The following is a 20,110-nucleotide window of genomic DNA, read 5'->3' on the forward strand; positions in this document are numbered from 1 at the left end:
TCGATAAAGCTCATGCTGAATCATTTTTTTTATTCCCAGAAATGTACCATTGAATTGATGCAACAACAAAAATAGCACTAGATTTCTACAATTTTGATTTTGCATGGAACACTCCAAAATAATTTCCGGGGAGCATCTCCCGCACCCCTAAGTTTTTTTCAATTTCAGGAGTTATTTCCCTCAGGTATTTTCATGCTTAAATGCTGTGAGTGTGATGCATGTGTAATCTGATAACAAGATCATTGATGCTGATTATATTGCTAATGTATACATTTGATTTTGTATTTACAGAAGCAGCCATTCCTTTGCCCTCTGCATCTAGGGAGAGCTCAGGACCAGGGCCAGATCATGCCTTTGCAAAGAGGGACACGACTACATGTGAGGGTATTGTTATTGGAACACAGACTACCTCAAGTTGGCAGAGCTGCAGATGACAATTACATAACAGGCCTCTGTGATTAATCGTCTGACTGAAGATGTTTTTGGCTTGAAGAAAGACAATATGAAGGTGAAGGAGAACATACGCTCTTTTTCTGTTGATTCTCTACTGAAAAATGACACTGCAGTATGGTTTCACACATATGGTGATCTTTCGGTATGCATGTACCTACTTCGTAAAAAAAGGCAGGTCTACATTACTGGGTTGATGAACTGCCAAAGGCCACATCACTCCAAAGAGCAAGAAGCTTATTTTGTCATGTAATGGTTTATATAATTTACTCTGGTACTGTATAGAATAAAGGGCCCATTATCAATCAAATCTCTGGTCTGGTCTGAGTTTGTTTCATCAATGATTGTATGTGAGCTTACGAACATAACGATTCCCACTTTAAATAAATGCGATCAAGATAATTAGGTAGACAACATGTCAAGAGACGTTTATTCCTTATTTCTTGTTATAATTGAAGGATATTATTATGCAATATACTGCTTTGTTTTTTAAAATGGCTTCAAATTGTCTCCCTTGTACCGACACTTTAGTTCACAATTTGTGCATTCACTTGAGTTATTTCTTAAAGAAAATTACCCCCCAAAATTATTCAAAACAGTCTTTGACATATCTACAGTTTCATTAAAAGAAAAACTGTATTTTATTTTAAGTGATAAATAAATATAGACAAATCTTGGGACTGTGCACAAACTGATCGGCTTGAACTCAAAAGTCGCAGCCAAAAATCTTCTGCAACTTTTGAGTTCAAGTCTGTCAGCTTGTGCACGGTCCCACAATCAGTTCAAAAAGAATTTTCCTTGATATAGCCTTGAAAAAAAAAAGTAAGTAACAAATTTTGTACAAACAAATTTGTTCAAGGGAGACAATTGGAATCATGTTTTTTAAAATCGGTGAATTGCATTATAATTTCCTCCAAAAAATAACAAATAACTGTGAAATAAATTGGAAAAAAAATGCTAACATTATTACCTTGATCAGATCGATGTGTATGACAAGGAATTTCTATGTTTGCTGATTTGGTTGTCCGGTAATGACTTTCATGCACAGGGCTTCTAAATTCACTCGCTCAAACACTCATGTCTGCACCAACATTCACACACGTCCATATTCATAAGGGATGGTGACAACACGCTCTTGAACAACAAACATGGCACAAAACGAATGAACATTTCAAACATTTCGCTATTGAATGAAATCATCAGTACATGGATATCAAATCATAAAACATCTCACAAAATACCTCCTTGCCATTCCGAAGTTGAAGAAGAATACAGTCCGGCATTACACACACTACACTTTCATCACTGAGAATCGCTGTTCACAACACATGTCCTCGGCTCTGATACGTTCTCCGAATAATACACACAAGTCATGGATGATGGTATAGTCCGTACGAAGCCGAAACACTTCTTACTATCCTCTGACACAAGTTCTTATCAGCTTCCACAATCTTCTGTCTTAACTGCAGGCATTTAAAATATTAAACCTGAACTCACACACAGAGGTGACAGCACTACGTACCCTCCCTCGCTGTAAACAAAGTACTGATTTTACCTGTCCATATTGAAACTACATACATTTTTCACTTGACAGAACAGTTAACTGTTGCTACCAACTTAATTAACTGGTATTGGAAAAAAATATCACACCTTGAAAACCCTAGTTCAGTATATCATAACTATATGCAGCCTTCAAACGGTTGGTACCGGTTGTTGAAGATCTCTTAGTCGCGCTTCCTTGCATCCGGACTTCTTGGTCAAAATTGAGGCCTTGAAGAGTCGTCCGGGGAAACTTGTCTTGTCTTGAAGCATACCTGAAAATGAAATTTTTTTTTTTACTTGACACTAAAGCAAATCTTATGCTGGGTACAAATGCTAAAACAAGTTGCGCCAGTCTGTCAAACATGTATAACGATACTGAACGCAGTACATTTCACAAGGACAATGCTTAGCTGAAAACCAGCATCCACGTCGAATAAGGCAAATGGCAACCCAGCATAGCGCAGTAGCAAAACTGTCCCACAGGAAATCACGCTTCCCTGTGTTTAAAACAAATCTGTTTAACTTTCTAAGCTTGTAGCCCTGAAAGTCAAAAAATTATGCACTAGCCTCTGGCTAGTGATTCTGAAAATGTACCAGCCAGAGAGCAAATTTTACGAACCAAACCAACAATTTGATTCAGCATCTTCACTCGCATTTGGCGAGTAGATGAACACTTCTACTCACCAGTTGCATGCTTCTACTAACTATGGCGAGTAAAATACTTGCCACTTTCACCGTTTCAGGGCTGGTTTGTTTTTAACCTAAACATAATGTTGTAGTTTTCCAGAAATTGCTCTACACACAAACATACACCACCGCCCTGGTCTCTTGACTAAATGTAAAATGCATAGTTTGTTGATAATGCACTTTATAAATATCACTGTTTCTCTTTCCCCAGTCTTGTAGCTGTTGTAGTTAACAAGCTCTATATTTTAACTTTGAGACTTATGTTCTGAAAAAAATAGATCACACTCTGATGTAAACCTCTAGGTAATGCAACCCTAATTTCCTTAATATTAATTATTATACACACTTACTTAACAATTTGTATGTCATCGAGAGCAGCTGGTGCAGTTTTCATGGCAGCATGCCCCTTCCACATACATTTGTAGTGTGTACAAGTTTTGTCTGCTGGCACAGTGTCGATTAAAGATCTCTACATGACGACCAAGAAGTTAGCAGGAAAATTTCAGCAGACCGACAAACCAGTGAGGGACAAGAATGGGGATCCAATAACAACGACAGACGATCAGATGAAGCGATGGGCGGAACACTTCAAGGAGCTATTGAACAGACCCACCCCTGCAGCACCACTGGACATCAGACCAGCAGAGACAGAACTGCCCATCAACACAGACAAGCCCACAAAGGAGGAAATCAAGAAAGCCATAATGTCACTAAAAAATGGAAAAGCGTCGGGGCCAGATGAGATACCGGCAGAAGCCATCAAAGCAGACATGGAGACATCTATTAGTTTGTTCCACAGTCTGTTTGGCAAGATTTGGGAGGAGGAAGAGGTGCCACCTCAATGGAGAGAAGGCATCATTATCAAGATTCCAAAGAAAGGGGATCTTCGAGACTGTGGAAACTACCGAGGGATCATGCTGCTGTCCGTGCCAGGGAAGGTTCTCAACCGAATCCTTTTGGATAGAATGAAGGAGGCAGTTGACACCAAGCTCAGGGATGAACAGGCGGGTTTCAGGAAGAACAGATCCTGTCCTGACCAGATTGCCAGTTTACGCATCATAGTGGAGCAGTCGCTGGAGTGGAAGTCTCCTCTATACATCAACTTCATTGATTATGAGAAAGCCTTCGACAGCGTGGACAGAGAGTCACTGTGGAAACTCATGCGGCACTACGGCATTCCAGAGAAATTCATCTCCCTCATCCGGGGCACCTACCAGGATATGAAGTGTAGAGTCGCACATGCTGGCCAGCTATCCGACAGTTTTGAGGTGAAAACGGGGGTACGACAAGGATGTATACTGTCACCATTCCTATTTCTTCTGGCTATCGACTGGATCATGAAGACCACAACAGCAGGCAGGAGAAATGGGATACAATGGACACTCTTCGATCAACTGGAAGACCTCGACTTTGCGGATGATCTTGCCCTCCTTTCCCACAACCATGCCCAAATGCAAGACAAGACTACTCACCTGGAGACAATATCAGCCGGTGTAGGACTCAAGATCAACAAGAGGAAAACCGAATTGATTAAGACCAACACCTCAGCCGACAATCCGGTGATGATCAATGGGGAGCCCATCAAGGAAGTGGAGTCCTTTGTTTACCTGGGGAGCATCATTGACGGACAAGGAGGCTCGGACAGGGACGTCAAAGCAAGGATTGGGAAAGCACGGGGAGCCTTTGTCATGCTAAAGAAGATCTGGAGTTCCAAGGAGATTAACCAAAGGACGAAGCTTCGGATCTTCAATTCAAACGTCAAGTCTGTTCTTCTCTATGGGTGTGAGACATGGAGGACAACAGAGACCATGCTGGGAAAGATCCAAATCTTTGTCAACACCTGCTTGAGGCGCATCCTAAACATCAGATGGACGGACAGAATCCGAAATGAAGACCTTTGGCAGAGAGCTGACCAGAAACCAGCGGCGCAGCAAATTCTCCGGAGGAAATGGGGCTGGATAGGGCACACCCTGAGAAAGCCTGCATCCAGTATCACGAGGCAAGCCCTGAAGTGGAATCCACAAGGGAAAAGGAAGAGAGGCCGGCCGCGCAACAGCTGGAGACGAGACACTGAAGCAGAGATCAACAGGCAGGGGAAGACCTGGAGCCAGATCGAAAGGGCAGCCCAGGACCGTGTCGGATGGAGAATTGTCGTCGATGGCCTATGCTCCCCCGGGGGTTCATAATGGCCTAAGTAAGTAAGTACAGTGTCGATTCCTTCAGCCATGTAGTGTGAAGCAGCAAAAAGGGTGGCGGCCACATGGTTGCAAGACTGTCCTTTCTGGGTAAAAACAACAACACACATTCAAATTCCGTTTGTGTCATCTTGATTTTCCTTAGCCTGCTAATAACAATTAACTTTATCTTTCCTAGGAATTCCTACAGAGAGCTTGTAAGCGCATGCTGTTGATATCTATATAAAATATATACCGGCTCAGAATGGAATTTGATCTTACTGCAGTGATAACCTTCATTGACAAGAGGATTCACAAACACATGTGTACGTACACATTAAATAAAACTCCGCACTCAGGTACCTGGTATTCTATTGAACATGCCTAGCCAACATGGCATGGTCTCCTGGAGATACTGATTGAAATTACATTAACATGCTGCTCATAACTTTGTCAAAAATGACAGCTTTTGCATGCAGACATTTTTAGTAGAGAATTATGAATCTCTGTGTGTGTTTGTCACTTTGTGTGCCATGCATTATATGACTGAGTATGAAAACTGATTGTGTAAGATACCAAGTAACGCAGCCATCAAGTTAATCCCACAAAACATACAAGGCCAACAACACTTACCCAGCAATACACTCGCAGTAGGCTCCAAGTGCCTGTCCGGTCAGCGTCCCCCCACAACAGCATACACTTCGTTGCGAGTCTGCTTCATTGACGTCAGCACACTCGCTCTGAGTCTGATCACCACAGTTGCTTACTAGCTGTTGTGCCATGCAGAAAGACATTTTATGCACACAGTATGTCTATCGTTTACCCCAAGGTTTTGCATTCTTTGCGCTGGATGCGTCGTATAACTTGTCGAACGTCGACGCAGTAGTATCAGTAAGAAAGTTGATCCAGAGATCTGTACTGTAGATCTGTGGTCGATCACCTCTGCTTCGCTTATGCAGGGGAAGTTCGCCAAGTCTTTCGTCCATATACCACCAATAGCCGTTTCAAACCATACCTTCATGCATGTCCTTGACTTTTAGTTCATGATTTTGAACAAGATAATCCGTTTTCTTGCAGAATTTCTCAAAGTAATCCTCTGGCAATAGTACTTCGAGCACCGACAGTGAAAGAGGTATTTCAGGCCAGGCACCTATTGCCCCTTATTTCCGGTTATCAGAGAGAGGCTGCCGTGCCCTAAAATCTGATTGGTCGAAACGCTGGGGGCAAAGGTTATACGAAAAAGGTCTATTAGGATCTTTTTCTTGTTTCTTCTCTATTTCTGCCTCCCCAAAGTCCTTTTACTTTCCTTTTCTCACCCATAAAATTCTTCACTTATTACCCTTGTTAAGTGGTTCTTGTATAGAATATAGTCAATGTTTGTAAAGATTTTAGTCAAGCAGTATGTAAGAAATGTTTAGTCCTTTGTACTGGAAACTTGCATTCTCCCAGTAAGGTCATATATTGTACTACGTTGCAAGCCCCTGGAGCAATTTTTTGATTAGTGCTTTTGTGAACAAGAAACACTTAACAAGTGGCTCTATCCCATCTCCCCCCTTTCCCCTATCCCATCTCCCCCCTTTCCCTCGTCGCGATATAACCTTCGGGGTTGAAAACGACGTTAAACACCAAATAAAGAAAGAATTGTTTTGTTATGAATTAAGCTTGATTCATTTTCGGTTAATTAGAAAAGTTGTGTCTCATTAATACATATATCTTTTTTGTCGTGTTTATTGCAATTTTTATTTTATGCATGTAACCCTAGGGGTTTTTGAAATAAATATTGACTTGACTTGTTACAGCACCAGCAGGTGAAAATTTCAAGACAGACAGAACAGTCAACGTGCAGATGGAGCGTACATCAGAAATACCAACATCGTCCAGTGCTGACAGCAACGTTGTTTGGCTGAAACAAGAGGCAGCTGAAATACCAACATCATCCAGTGCTGACAGCAACGTTGTTTGGCTGAAACAAGAGGCTCCTGAAATACCAACATCGTTCAGTGCTCACAGCAACGTTGTTTGGCTGAAACAAGAGGCTCCTGAAATACCAACATCGTTCAGTGCTCACAGCGACGTTGTTTGGCTGAAACAAGAGGCAGCTGAAATACCAACATCATCCAGTGCTTACAGGGACGTTGTTTGGCTGAAACAAGAGGCACCTGAAATACCAACATCATCCAGTGCTTACAACGACGTTGTTAGACTGAAACAAGAGGGACAGAAACAAGGGGCAGCAGAAATCCCAATTGATTTTGGAACCATTGCAGACACAGCTTCATTTTCAGAACAAAATTGGTGTACATGTTCAAATGATATCAAGCGTGAAAAAGACGGTGTGGGGGAGGGTGGAGACATGTTGACAAGAGGAAGACCACATGCCTGCCTTAAATGTACAACAACATTTGGTCAAAAGGGGGGTGTAAACAAACACATGTTAACACATACAACTGAACAGCCACATGCCTGTCCTCATTGCAAAGTGATATTTGCTCAGAAAGGGCATTTGAAGACCCACATGTTGACACATACAGGAGAAAAGCCGCATGCCTGTCCTCATTGTTCAAAGAAATTTGTTCACAAATGGCATTTAAAGACCCACATATTGACACATACAGGAGAAAAGCCACATGCCTGTCCTCATTGTTCAAAGAAATTTGCTCAGAAAAGGAATTTGAAGAATCACGTGTTGACACATACAGGAGAAAAGCCACATGCCTGTCCTCATTGTACAGTAAAATTTGCATGCAAAGGGAGTTTGAAGACTCACATGTTGACACATACAGGAGAAAAGCCACATGCCTGTCCTCATTGTTCAAAGAAATTTGCTCACAAATGTCATTTAAATACCCACATATTGACACATACAGGAGAAAAGCCACATGCCTGTCCTCATTGTACAGTAAAATTTGCATGCAAAGGGAGTTTGAAGACTCACATGTTGACACATACAGGAGAAAAGCCACATGCCTGTCCTCATTGTTCAAAGAAATTTGCTCACAAATGGCATTTAAATACCCACATATTGACACATACAGGAGAAAAGCCACATGCCTGTCCTCATTGTTCAAAGAAATTTGCTCAGAAAGGGGAGTTGAAGAAACACATGTTGACACATACAGGAGAAAAGCCTCATGCCTGTCCTTGTTGTTCAAAGAAATTTGCTCGGAAAGGGTATTTGAAGACCCACATGTTGACACATACAGGAGAAAAGCCACATGCCTGTCCGCGTTGTACGGTGAAATTTGCTCTCAAAACAAATTTGACGACTCACATGTTGACACATACAGAAGAAAAGCCTCATGCCTGTCCTTGTTGTTCAAAGAAATTTGCTCGGAAAGGGTATTTGAAGACCCACATGTTGACACATACAGGAGAAAAGCCACACGCCTGTCCTTATTGCAAAGTAAAGTTTGCTCTGAAAAGGCAATTGAAGACCCACATCTTAACACATACAGGCTTTTGCCTCATGCCTGTCCTCATTGTTCAAAGAAATTTGCTCACAAATGGCATTTAAAGACCCACATATTGACACATACAGGAGAAAATCCACATGCCTGTCCTCATTCACACTATTTCACTGCTGCAGCGGCTATGCTATCTCAGCGGCAGGCAGCTTGGAGCAAGCAGGCCATAAATAGCCTACCCTGCGCTGGCGGTGACCTCTTTAGTTTCGCGGGGAAATGCCAGCCGCACAAAGCCCTTACTCTGGAACTGTACAGCGTGTGGGCCAGTGTGAAAAAATACGTGTTTCTTGGTATGAAATGGACTGGTTTGCGTGACTTGAACGTTGGATTACCGTCATCTTGTGTATATTGTTACTCGGATATTCAGGCTTTGTGTATGTGCAAACTAGAGTTCCAGAAGGGATTCGGTTTGTTTGATGTTGAAGTAATACTGCTATCGAATCTACCGGCAGGTCGTTCTTTGTTGTATCAGAACGTGCGCATTGTATACCATTTTGTAACCACGCTCAATGTTTATACCAACGACCGACTGTGTTTCTGATGTTGCCGTCAGTAAGTACTTAGTCTAAACTGTGTCATAGAGTGAGAATAAGTTTTTTAGGCTGTTTTTGTGTTTGAGTTTAGAGCAGTTTTGTTTCGTTAATCCACGCGCCTAATCAGTGCATGCACCGTTTGGAACAGGCACTCGACTCTAGTGCATTTCATCTGTTCTGTTTTTTGTATTGCTTGTTTTGCGTCCCCCCCCCCCCTTTTTTTTTGTGACGTGTTTATTCCTGACTTAATGTTGTGACTGTAATTGTGCTTATGTTCTTGCCTGTCTGTATCAGTGTATATGGTTTTGATTGTTTATTGTTATCAATTTCTTTCAATTTGTAGTCACTCTATTTATTGATTTAAGGTGTCTCAGTTAAGAATGGCGGCAGTGCAACATACAGAAGATCTCCACATATTTAGGCTAAATGCTATGTGCAGAATTTGTGGCAGAAGATCAAAGGCAGCGAAGGACAAACATCATACCATTAGGCATTGCAAAAACTATGCATCAAGGTTGTTTCAGTTTCACGGTATTCAAGTTTCTGAAGAAGCTAATGGCACCACTTTCTCAAGTACATTGTGTGCAACATGCGCTGTTCGTCTCAGCCAACAAAAAACCCCTAACATTCCACCTCAAGGATTCTCAAAAGCAATGCATAGTAACATTGAAAAAACAAAAGTGATGTGGACACAATACAACTCCAAAGTGGAAGTAGCTGACTGTAGTGTGTGTAAAACGTTTGCCGAACAAATGGCCGGTTGTCTTAAAAAAAAAAAAAAAGCCAGTGAAAAAGCTGCTAGTCCGCAAAGAAAAAGCACATGTGTTGACAGTACTGCTGCCTGTACAAGCACTTCTATTGTTGAAACCTTTCAGCCACAGTGGCAGCTTCAATGGGAATCACTGCAACAAATACATTAAAGATGAAGTGATTACTGCCGTAGCAGACAGCGTAGAAAGAAGGGCATTTATCCTGACAGATGATTATGGCGTGCACACCCTTGCAGGTCAAATCAAAGACAAACACACCCGTTTGAACAGTCTTTACTCCAGTGTGCACAGGCTTGTGTCACACACAAAACCAATTGGGAAAGATGACCTTCCTGGCATCCAAGTAGCTATTTCTGAATACATGGAGTTCTACAGAGGTAACGTGTGCCTTGACAACGTTAATGTCATCCCAAAGCAGCACATACTTGAAGCACATTGTGTAGAGTTTATGGAAAGGTGGGGGATGGGGCTTGGTTTGATGGGTGAACAGGGCGGCGAAAAAATACATTCTGACGTCAACAATTTGAAAAGGAGAGTTTGGGGCATGAAAAACAAGGGACAGCAACTTTGCCAGTTAATGAAAGAGCAACAAATTAAGACCTCACCGATGCTGCTTGACACCCCGCCAAAAACAAAATCCTAAACAAGAATGATAAAAAGTCATTGAGGCCTTTAGCATATTGACACAATAACAGCTCTAAAACATTGTTTTTTGTTGTTTGTTTTTCTTCTAAAATTGTACATATTGTTTTTTTTCTTCTTCTAACAATGTACATTCTGTTTTTGTTTTGTTTTTCTTTCTAAAAATGTACATAGTGTGTGTGTGTGTGTGTGTGTGTGTGTGTGTGTGTGTGTGTGTGTGTGTGTGTGTGTGTGTGTGTGTGTGTGTTCATATGCGTGTGAGGGAATGTGATCCCGCGTAAAGAGTGTGTTTACACTCACATTTGAACCGTTTAGTTTGAAATTACACCCACTCTATTCCATTACAATGCACGTCATCTTTTTTTTCTTCAGCATCTCAGAGAAATAACAACCCCAACTGTTGTGCTGTGTTGTTTTGTTTCGTTTTGTCTGTTCTGTTTTGTTTGCGATAATGAAACAAACGTTAAATTGTCGTCGGATCGACGAGTTTTGTTTCCTGTGGTATATATACAAGTTTGTGAGAACAATACGAGTGAAAAACTGTGTTGAAAAACTTTCAAATCGACTTGTGTGCTGCTATTGGATTACCGTAGGAGTGGACGTCAGGTAGGCTTTTTGTTTTCTTCACATGCAGCTAACAATTTGCATGAACATGTATTGAAAGACCGTTTTTTCTTTCTTTTATATTACAGGCATTAATTACACTATTTTGAATTATATAAACGCAAAACAAATTTCACATGCGCACCATACGCATGCCTATAATATGTTTTTAAATACGACTGTATATACTCTGTTGTTTGTATATATATTTTGTAAAGTGTTGTACATGTATATCAGTGTACTTAGGGATTACCTTTGTCTTTTTTTCCAATATTTTGTGTTCTTTTATTGTGACACATTGATTATGATGTTTTGTTTACTGTGTTGTCTTCTGTCCTCTTATAGATTGTGCCGTGCTTTCGGATGTTGGGTTTCCTGTTTATTTAACTGTAGCATACATGTGTTTTTCAGATCTGTAAGGTGTGGTATAATTATTTACTTGAAGAGCAAACACCTTTTTTAATTCTCTCATTTAGCCTTTTTTCTGTCTTGTAAATTGTGGCATGTTTTGTTTCATACGATTGACATACATGTATTATCCGCCTATGTGTTGTCTGGGGCTAATATCATGTGGCACTTCAAGCGGATTTGGGTGAGCGCGCGCGAGCTATTTTTTTTTCTCCTGTGGTATATTATATATATATACAAGTTTGTGAGACTTGTATAGGAGGGCCGTGAGGTAAGCTTTTTTGTTTTATTCACATGCAGCTAACAATTTTCATGAACATGTATTGCCGTAAGATCTTTTTTCTTTCTTATATGTTACTGACATTATCTACACTATTTTGAATTTTATATCACACTATTTTGAATTTTATAATTATATAAACGCAAAACAAATTTTACATGCGCACCATCAATGACTTTTACAAGTAGTCCTTGGCATAATATGTATGTAAATACGATATACTCTACTGTTTGTATATATTTCGATATACTCTACTGTTTGTATATATTTCGTAAAGTGTTGTATATATATATGTGTATGTACTTGGGGATTACCTTGGTCTTTATCTTTCATTATTTTGTGTTCTTTTATTGTGGCACATTTAGGATGTTTTGTTTACTGTGTTGTCTTCTGCCGTCTTATATATTGTGCCGTGCTGAAAACACGCATTCTGAACAGTGCAGAAAACGTTCTCAGTTTTTTAGGCTCGGCTATCTCTCTAGAGCGCGCGAGCTACAGATCTTATCAACACAGCAGCTGCTAACATTAACAGAGCTGAGAGCTGGGCCACGCTAGCTGCAGACAAAGAAAGAGTCGTCTGTCAGGCGCCACTGTGGATACAATGCTGGGGCGGGGTAGGAGGGAAATGGGAAAGGAAAGGGTAAATAGGCGGGAGGAGAGTGGTACTGCCGGTTATTTTTAGCTGGTGCCAGCCTGGAGCAGAGAGTACCTCAAATGGAACACAGTGCATTGTTCAAAGAAATTTGCTCAGAAAGGGGATTTGAAGCCCCACATGTTGACACATACAGGAGAAAAGCCTCATGCCTGTCCTCATTGTTCAAAAAAATTTGCTCGGAAAGGGGATTTGAAGACCCACATGTTGACACATACAAGCAGGGTTCGTACAGGTCATGGAAAACCTGGAAAGTCATGGAATTTGATTTTTAATTTTCCAGGCCTGGAAAGTCATGGAATTTCAATTCAAGTCATGGAAAGTCATGGAATTTAACAAAAATAAGAAAGAAAAAAAAGTAACCTTTAGCACGCCAGCGGCGATTTTTGTTGCCCAGCCATTCCCCGATTTGCGTCGCCAGCACAAGGCTTGTTCGTATGACCAACTTCTCGTTCGTATTTGCATACGAGAATAACGGTATTTTTAACGGCACTTGAGCCAAAGCGAGGCTCACTTCCTTCCGTTATCTCGTCGTGTCGTCTGCGCTGCATTTGAGTCGGTTTCGTCGAAGTTTTCTGCTTTTGTTTTTGCATCGATAAAGTACTTTGGCGCTTCGACAAGCAAGACGGAGGATGATGAGTTTGAAACTTTCTTTCGAGTTGTTTCTTGACAACAAAAAGTATGCGGAATTGGAACGAATTACAGAGGAAGATCTTCGCAATGAACTGTGTATCGCGGTGAAGAAAATGACAGTTCGTCAAGTCACAGTGACGGTTACGAAACGGAATTTACGAAAGTGCAGATGGATACAAACAGTGGCTGGTCCAGTTTAGTGAAATGACAGGACCAGCAAACATCATTACCGATAATCTGATTGCGTAGCAAATGCTTGACTTGCTTGTCGAAGAGACACTGCGTAGAAACTGACTCAAATTCAGGGCAAAGCAAGCCAGTGTTAAAACTGGCAGTGACAAGACGTAAAAAGTTTGCGTGTTCGGAAATGGTGGATCTAGTCATGGAAAATGTTATTGAGGATCATGGAAAGTCATGGAAAAGTCATGGAATTTTGTTTCTAAAAACCAGTGGGGACCCTGTACAAGAGAAAAGCCACATGCCAGGAAGCACCGCGAAAGCATTATTTGTCATATTTTATAGATTTACACCATAAATATGTGTCAGTGCAGATTCAGCAGAACAAATGTTAATGTCAAAGTCCAACAAAGTATATATCTAAAATAGGTTCTTCTGTATGGAAACTGAAGTAGACGATTGCAGTCTTTATGCAATGATTAATGACTCCAAATGAGTTACACATGGCTTGGCTTGCCTCACATTCAAGGATGACAACTCTTCCACAACCTATAACACCCAGACACAGAGTTATCTCCACAATCTGTCCAATTCATAAAGTGTTTTTCTACATGCGTGTTTAGTACTGCTGATACTGCCTTCACAAAGTATGCATCTGACTAAGTGCCAAAAGGTGCGCACGAAAAGCGGACAAAGGGGCTAAAAAATAAAAGTTGACAAACAAGACTGATATTGTGATTTTTGCTAAGACAACAGATGTTGGAACCCAATTATATGCACTCAAATTATTTCACAAATAACGGGAATTTCGTTCGTTATATTATTCAACATGGCACTGAGACGTAGCATTCAGGTTATCTCGCACGTTTCTGAAGCTAGGGCTTTGAAACTTGGCACACTACCAAAGTATGGTGACCCCCAGATATGGTACAGATCACATTAGACCACATTGAATTTCAAGGTCACAGCTAGGTTAAATTTTCTTTCCAAACTGGACAATTGTCGTTGTACGTCTTACATGTTTTAAAGCTAGATCAGTTAGACTTTACATACTTTACATACTTTCAGAATTTCAGAACAAAAGTGACCACCTGGTTAATCTTTCTAAAATGTCAAGGTCACAGTGGGGTCACATCTGCTTCAAAATTTGGAATAGTGTCAATTCATTCAGCGCGTTTATAGCACAAACTTTGAAAATACAGACATTTTTAGTGCATGATGACCTCTCTACGCGATTACAGTTTAGGTTGAAAAGGTCAAGGTCACAGCAGGGTTGCGTTGAGGTCAAACATAAAGATTTGTCATTGAGGATTTCTCGCATGTTTTTGAAGCTAGGGCTTTGAAACTTGGCACACTTCCAAGGTTTAATGACCCCCTTGTGTGGCACAGGTCGCATTAAACCTCATCAAATTCAAAGATCACAGTCAGGTGTAAAGTTGCTTTCCAAATTGGAAAATGTTCGTTGTCTTACATGTTTTAAAGCTAGAAACATTACACTTTAGCCAACTTGACATACTTTTAGAATGTTGATGACATTTAAAAAGAAAGTGACCTGGTTAATCTTTGTCAATTTCAAGGTCATAGCGGGGTCAGGTTTGGTTCAAAATTTCGAATATTTTCATTTCGTCAATGCGTTTATAGCACGAGCTGTGAAAATACACACATTTCTAGAGTATGCTGTCCTTTACACTGTCTAGTCTTTATAAAGTCTTGTTGAAAACGCCAAGCATCAAGGTCACAGCGGGGTCTTGTTGAGGTCAAAAATATAAATGTGTCATTGGGGTTATCTCGCATGTTTTTGAAGCTAGGGTGTTGAAACTTGGCACACTACCAAAGTTTGATGACCCCCAGGTATAATGCAAGTCACATCAAACCTCCTCAAATTTCAAGGCCACAGCAAGATTAAAGTTTCTTTCCAACCTGGACAATTGTCATAGTCTTGCATGTTTTAAAGCTGGATCCATTACATTTTACACACTTTCAGGATTTGATACAATCTTTTACAAAAAGTGACCTCCTGGTTAATGTTTGTCAAATTTCACGGTCACAGCAGTGTCCCATCTGGATCAAAATTAGAAAAATTGTTAAATTCTTCCCACGCGTTTTATAGGGTATGATGTTTTCAACGCATGGTGAAAGTCTGGTTGATAAAGTCAAACGTCAAGGTCACAGCGGGATTGCGTTGAGGTCCATATATAAATGTGTCATTTTCACTAATGCCTTCTAGTAATACCTCTGAAACGTCAAGGCTTCAAAGGTTTAATGCTGTTAGGTTTATGATAAAAGTGATGCCAATTTTCATGATACGTGAAGCTTTCAGAGGGGTCAATTTGGAGTCACACAAACAGAGAAAATCTGTATGCGACTCACTTTTTGCCACACGGAATATAGATAAGAACCAAATTATCTGTTGTTCTAGCTTACTTGACATTAAAGAAAGTGACGATCTGATCATTGTTGATCCGAACTCAAACCTGTTGTGACCTAGTAATATAACCAGGATCAACCAGACAAGACTTCGATGTCCAGAAGTAGTCAAACCTCAAAACAGTTGGAAGTATCCAAGATGTAAGCACCATACACTTTTCAAACAATATGTTTTGCTTTGTTACAAAATATTGACCACACTGTGACCTTGAAACTTAAAACAGATCAACCAGACTTTGGTTTTGGTATGGACAGAAGTTTAATAAAGTTACATTTTTACATTTTTTACCCAAACCATACCCCTAGGTCGACCAAACTTGGTTCATGTTTGAAGGTCATCGAATCCTATAGAAGCGAATGATATGTCATTGCTCTAGCTTTTAAAATCTTCAAGAAATTAATAAATTTTCCATATTTTGATTCGAACATCACTCCGTTGTGACCTTGACATTTCACAAACGTCAACCAGACTTTGGTCACGTCAGAAGGGGCATCCAACCCTAGAAATGATTAAAGTGTAAACTCTAGTTTTAAAAATGTTCAAAACATTGATCATTTTCCATTTTAAGATCCCAAATTGACCCTGTTGTGACCCTAAAATTTGACTTGGGTCAACCAGACTTGGGTCATGTTTGGAAGAGCTCAAGCTCTAGATCTACAAAGATACACATGTGTTTAAGTTCTAACCGCAGAAATATAAATACGAGCTAGTGACTATAACGTAGCCACGTTTTGAAGCTTAAAAAGAATCAACTTTCTGGCCTGCACTCGACCCCAATAGCTGTGACTTTGTAATTTGAGTATTATCACCCATACTGTAGTCACGTGTAAAGGTCATCGATGAAGTTTTAACTCTCTAGCTTACAATAAATTTGATAATTTCATAACTTCGCATTATTTGTGCTTCAACTTGACCCCGCTGTGACCTTGAAATTTGACGAGAAACATTTGAAGAATCATTAAGCAAAGGCGTTGTGCGAAGTGCCAAGGCTATTGCTTTAAAGGCAATGCAGAAAATCATTTGTTATCCTTGTTAAGCCCTACGCGACCGAGTTGTGACCTTGAAATTTGACAAGGGTCAATTATACTTCTACCATGCCTGAAGGCTGGCTTTTTAGCACCCAACTTGTGTGAATTTTCAAAGTTCTAGATATACAAAATTATTGGTCAATAAATTGATAATTTTCCATTTTGATGATCCCACCTCGACCCTGTTGCGACCTTGAAATATTACAAGACTTTAATTTCCATCTCGGAGAATTATCAAGCAAATGTGTTATACCAAGCTCAATTTCTCCAGCTTCAAAAGCAATGCCACCCATAGACAACCCAGCTGTGATCATGTCTTGAATTGTACAAGGGTCAACCAGACTTCCAACATGTCAGAAGGCTATTTAGCCCCGAATATGCGTGAAGATTCAAAGTTCTAGCTTCACAAGTGTCTGAGAAAAAAAATGCCGTTTTTTACAGGCAGGAGAACCAGTCGTGACCTTGAATTTTGTTGAGGATCGACTTGATCTTCTCCATGTCGAAGGATAATTGATCGATTGCGTTGTATGAAGTTTCAAGGTCCTAACTTTAGAAATAAAGCAGAAATGGATAACAGTCTGTTTTTTTAACCCATGAGCTGTGACCTTGAGATTTGACAAGGGTCAACCAGACTTTCACCGTGTCAAAACGTTATCAAGCCCTGAATGTGTGTAAAGTTTCAAGTTTCTAGCTTACCACAAAATTGTGAAAAGGATTATTTGTTTGTTTGTTTTTTACCCGTACGAGACCCTGCTGTGACCTTCACATTTGACAAGGATCTTTCTGAACTTCTTTGTGTCGGAGAATCATTGAGCTACGGCGTTTATGATATTCGAAGGCTCTCCCTTTAAAAACAACGGAAAAAGGTGATAATTAAAAAAATAATATTGGCCCATACGTGACCTTGAGATTAGACAAAGGTCAAACCAGACTTCCACCGTGTATGGAGGCTATTAAGCCCAAAAGTGTGTGAACTTTAGGGTTCTTGCTTTGAATAATTCTGAGAAAAAGGTTAATTTCCGTGTGTTTTTTTTCTCACCAACACGAGACCTACGGGGATATAGCTCAGTTGGTAGCGCGCTGGATTTGTATTCAATTGGCCGCTGTCAGCGTGAGTTCGATCCCAGGTTCGGCGGAAATTTATTTCACAGAGTCAACTTTGTGTGCAGACTCTTTTCGGTGTCCGAACCTCCCCCCGTGTACACTACATTGGGTGTGCACGTTAAAGATCCCACGATTGACAAAAGGGTCTTTCCTGGCAAAATTGCTTAGGCACAGTTAATAATTGTCTACCTATACCCGTGTGACTTGGAATAATAGGCCGTGAACGGTAAATATGCGCCGAAATGGCTGCAATCTACTGGCCGTATAAAATTTCATCTCCCACGGCATCACTGCAGAGCGCCTAGAACTGTACCCACGGAATATGCGCGATATAAGACTCATTGATTGATTGATTGATTGATTGACCTTGCTATGACCTTCAAATTTCTCAAAGATCAACCTGAAAGTTTCCTTGTCGAATGATGATTAAGCAAAAGCGTTGTTTGAAGTTTCAAGGTTCTAGCTTCAAAAATCTCTGAACAAATATTTTTCTTCCGTTTTTTTATCTCCATTTGACCCAGCCGTGACCTTGAAATTTGACAAGGGTCAACAAGACTTTTACCATGCATGGGGGCGATTTAGCCCCAAATGTATGTGAAGTTTCAAGGTTTTAACTTAAAAAAGTCTCAGAAAATAATATATTTTCTTTTTTGAGAATGTGTTGCACGCAAGACATCACGACAAACGCTCGTGTTTTTATTTTGTTGCTTTAAGGTCGACTTGCGTACCCGCTCTTTCGCTAATCTCAATTAAAATTCATCTTGGAAGTTCGGTTTTATTACGCTTATAATTAAGAAGATTAAACTAAGACAACAAATAGTTAGTGTTCCCATTAAACTCGATAAGGTAGTGACATTTTATGTTGAACGCAAGATGGTGTCGCACGCAAGATCTCAAAAGATGTTGACGACATAATTTCAACACTTGGTAGCGCATTCGTGGTTCGTGATTTCTTCACAAATTTTGAACACAGAATGTGTCACATGGTTCCCTAGATGAAGTAGATCCTTGTACATGTAAGTTTTGTTTTTAAAAGAAAATAACCGTTAATTACCGAACATTATGTCGCACGCAAGATATGACGACATTTTCAGGTCGTTTTCAAAAATGCTGTTCAAAAGTTCTGCAGTCTTTGCTGGATTACTTGAAAGACAGCAGTTTGATACACCGTTATCGCTTGACGTGTCGACATCAATTCCAGAGTTTTTGAAAAAGAAATTTAGTAAATATCTGCGATTGAAAAATGTATGCCGTGATGACGACACATCTTGCGTGCAACACCTTAAAATTCGGTTATCGAAAAAAAAAATTTCTCTCGAGATTTAGATTGGACGTTTGGTCTCGTCTGTTAAGCGATGTTTCAGGCATTCAATCAAACTAAATGCAATGCATTTGTGCTTCTTGTTATTTTTCTGTGGCATATTCAAAACACGAGGTATCACGATGTCCGCTTTCAGATGGCCGGTTTTGGCGTTATTTTTGACTTTAAACAAGGATAACTTCAAAACCGTTCAAGTCAGACACACGAACTTATGTCCACTATATCTTCGCACATTCATCCACACCCACACCAATTTTCAGCGGACACACGTTTTTAGAAACATTTTTATTTTAAAACAAAAGCCGTCTTCTGTTCTGTGAGCACCTTTTGGCACTTAGTCATCTCCATTTTTAATTTTTCTTTTTAATCTACACACCATTTTGTAACATTGTATGCATCCCGGCAATGATGATAATGTTTTTGATGTACGCTGATAATTACACATTAACAGGCTTCCATTTGAAACTTCGAGGTCTTCATCGGGGATTGACGCCCGACAAAAGCTAATTGAAGCCCGACGGAGGAAGCGACGGAGGGCTTCAATTAGACTTTGGGAGGGCGTCAATCCCCAATGAAGACCGAGAAGTTTCAAATGGAAGCATGTTAATGTTATTGTAATTCAATCTGACGACGATCTCTTTCCTGCTTTCATGCGGTTGTAAACAGACAGAATTGGTTCTGTTCTGTTCACACACTACTTTCAGTCCACCTACCTGCAAGGGTCAAGTCCCAAGAAATATGTCTCTGTATTCCTATTGTATCACTCTGCTCCTGTTTTGTTTTCTTTCACACACATTTTCCCTTCTTTCTTGACGGGTTTCTGGACAGCAAACTCTAAAACAAATTCTTTTCATCACAAAAGCGATCTTTGGAATTGACTGATGTATTCCGGAAGAATTCATGCATCAACTTACGTCACGTATTCGACGTCATCACTTCGCATACCTTATGGTCTCGGTATTTCGTTGGCCTTCATATTTCCTACTTGCAAAATGACCCTCAAAGCTAACCGAGACTAGTTGAGGCTGTATCAATTCGCCTCGCCAGCAGGTTGTTAATGGATTTTTTAGCGAGTGGTTATCGACAATTAATGACCGGTAATTTTTGATGAGTTTGGGCATTCTGACCAATCACAGGATCTGTTTCATTAAAACGCAAACTTGATTGAATTACAATTATATTTTACGCTGCCTTGTGTTCATTTGTACTTGTAA

General features: G+C 40.2%; 1 protein-coding gene across 1 annotated transcript; it reads left to right on the forward strand.

Moving 5' to 3' along the window:
• Positions 1–5,206: 5,206 nt before the first annotated feature.
• LOC138949715 (gastrula zinc finger protein XlCGF57.1-like) lies at positions 5,207–12,952 on the forward strand. Its single transcript, XM_070321511.1, has one exon. The coding sequence runs from the start codon at positions 6,700–6,702 to the stop codon at positions 8,365–8,367; it is 1,668 nt and encodes a 555-aa protein (XP_070177612.1). The 5' UTR covers positions 5,207–6,699; the 3' UTR covers positions 8,368–12,952.
• The last annotated feature ends 7,158 nt before the right edge of the window (positions 12,953–20,110 follow it).

The sequence above is a fragment of the Littorina saxatilis genome, linkage group LG16, assembly GCF_037325665.1.
Source record: "Littorina saxatilis isolate snail1 linkage group LG16, US_GU_Lsax_2.0, whole genome shotgun sequence".
Lineage (NCBI taxonomy): Eukaryota > Metazoa > Mollusca > Gastropoda > Littorinimorpha > Littorinidae > Littorina > Littorina saxatilis.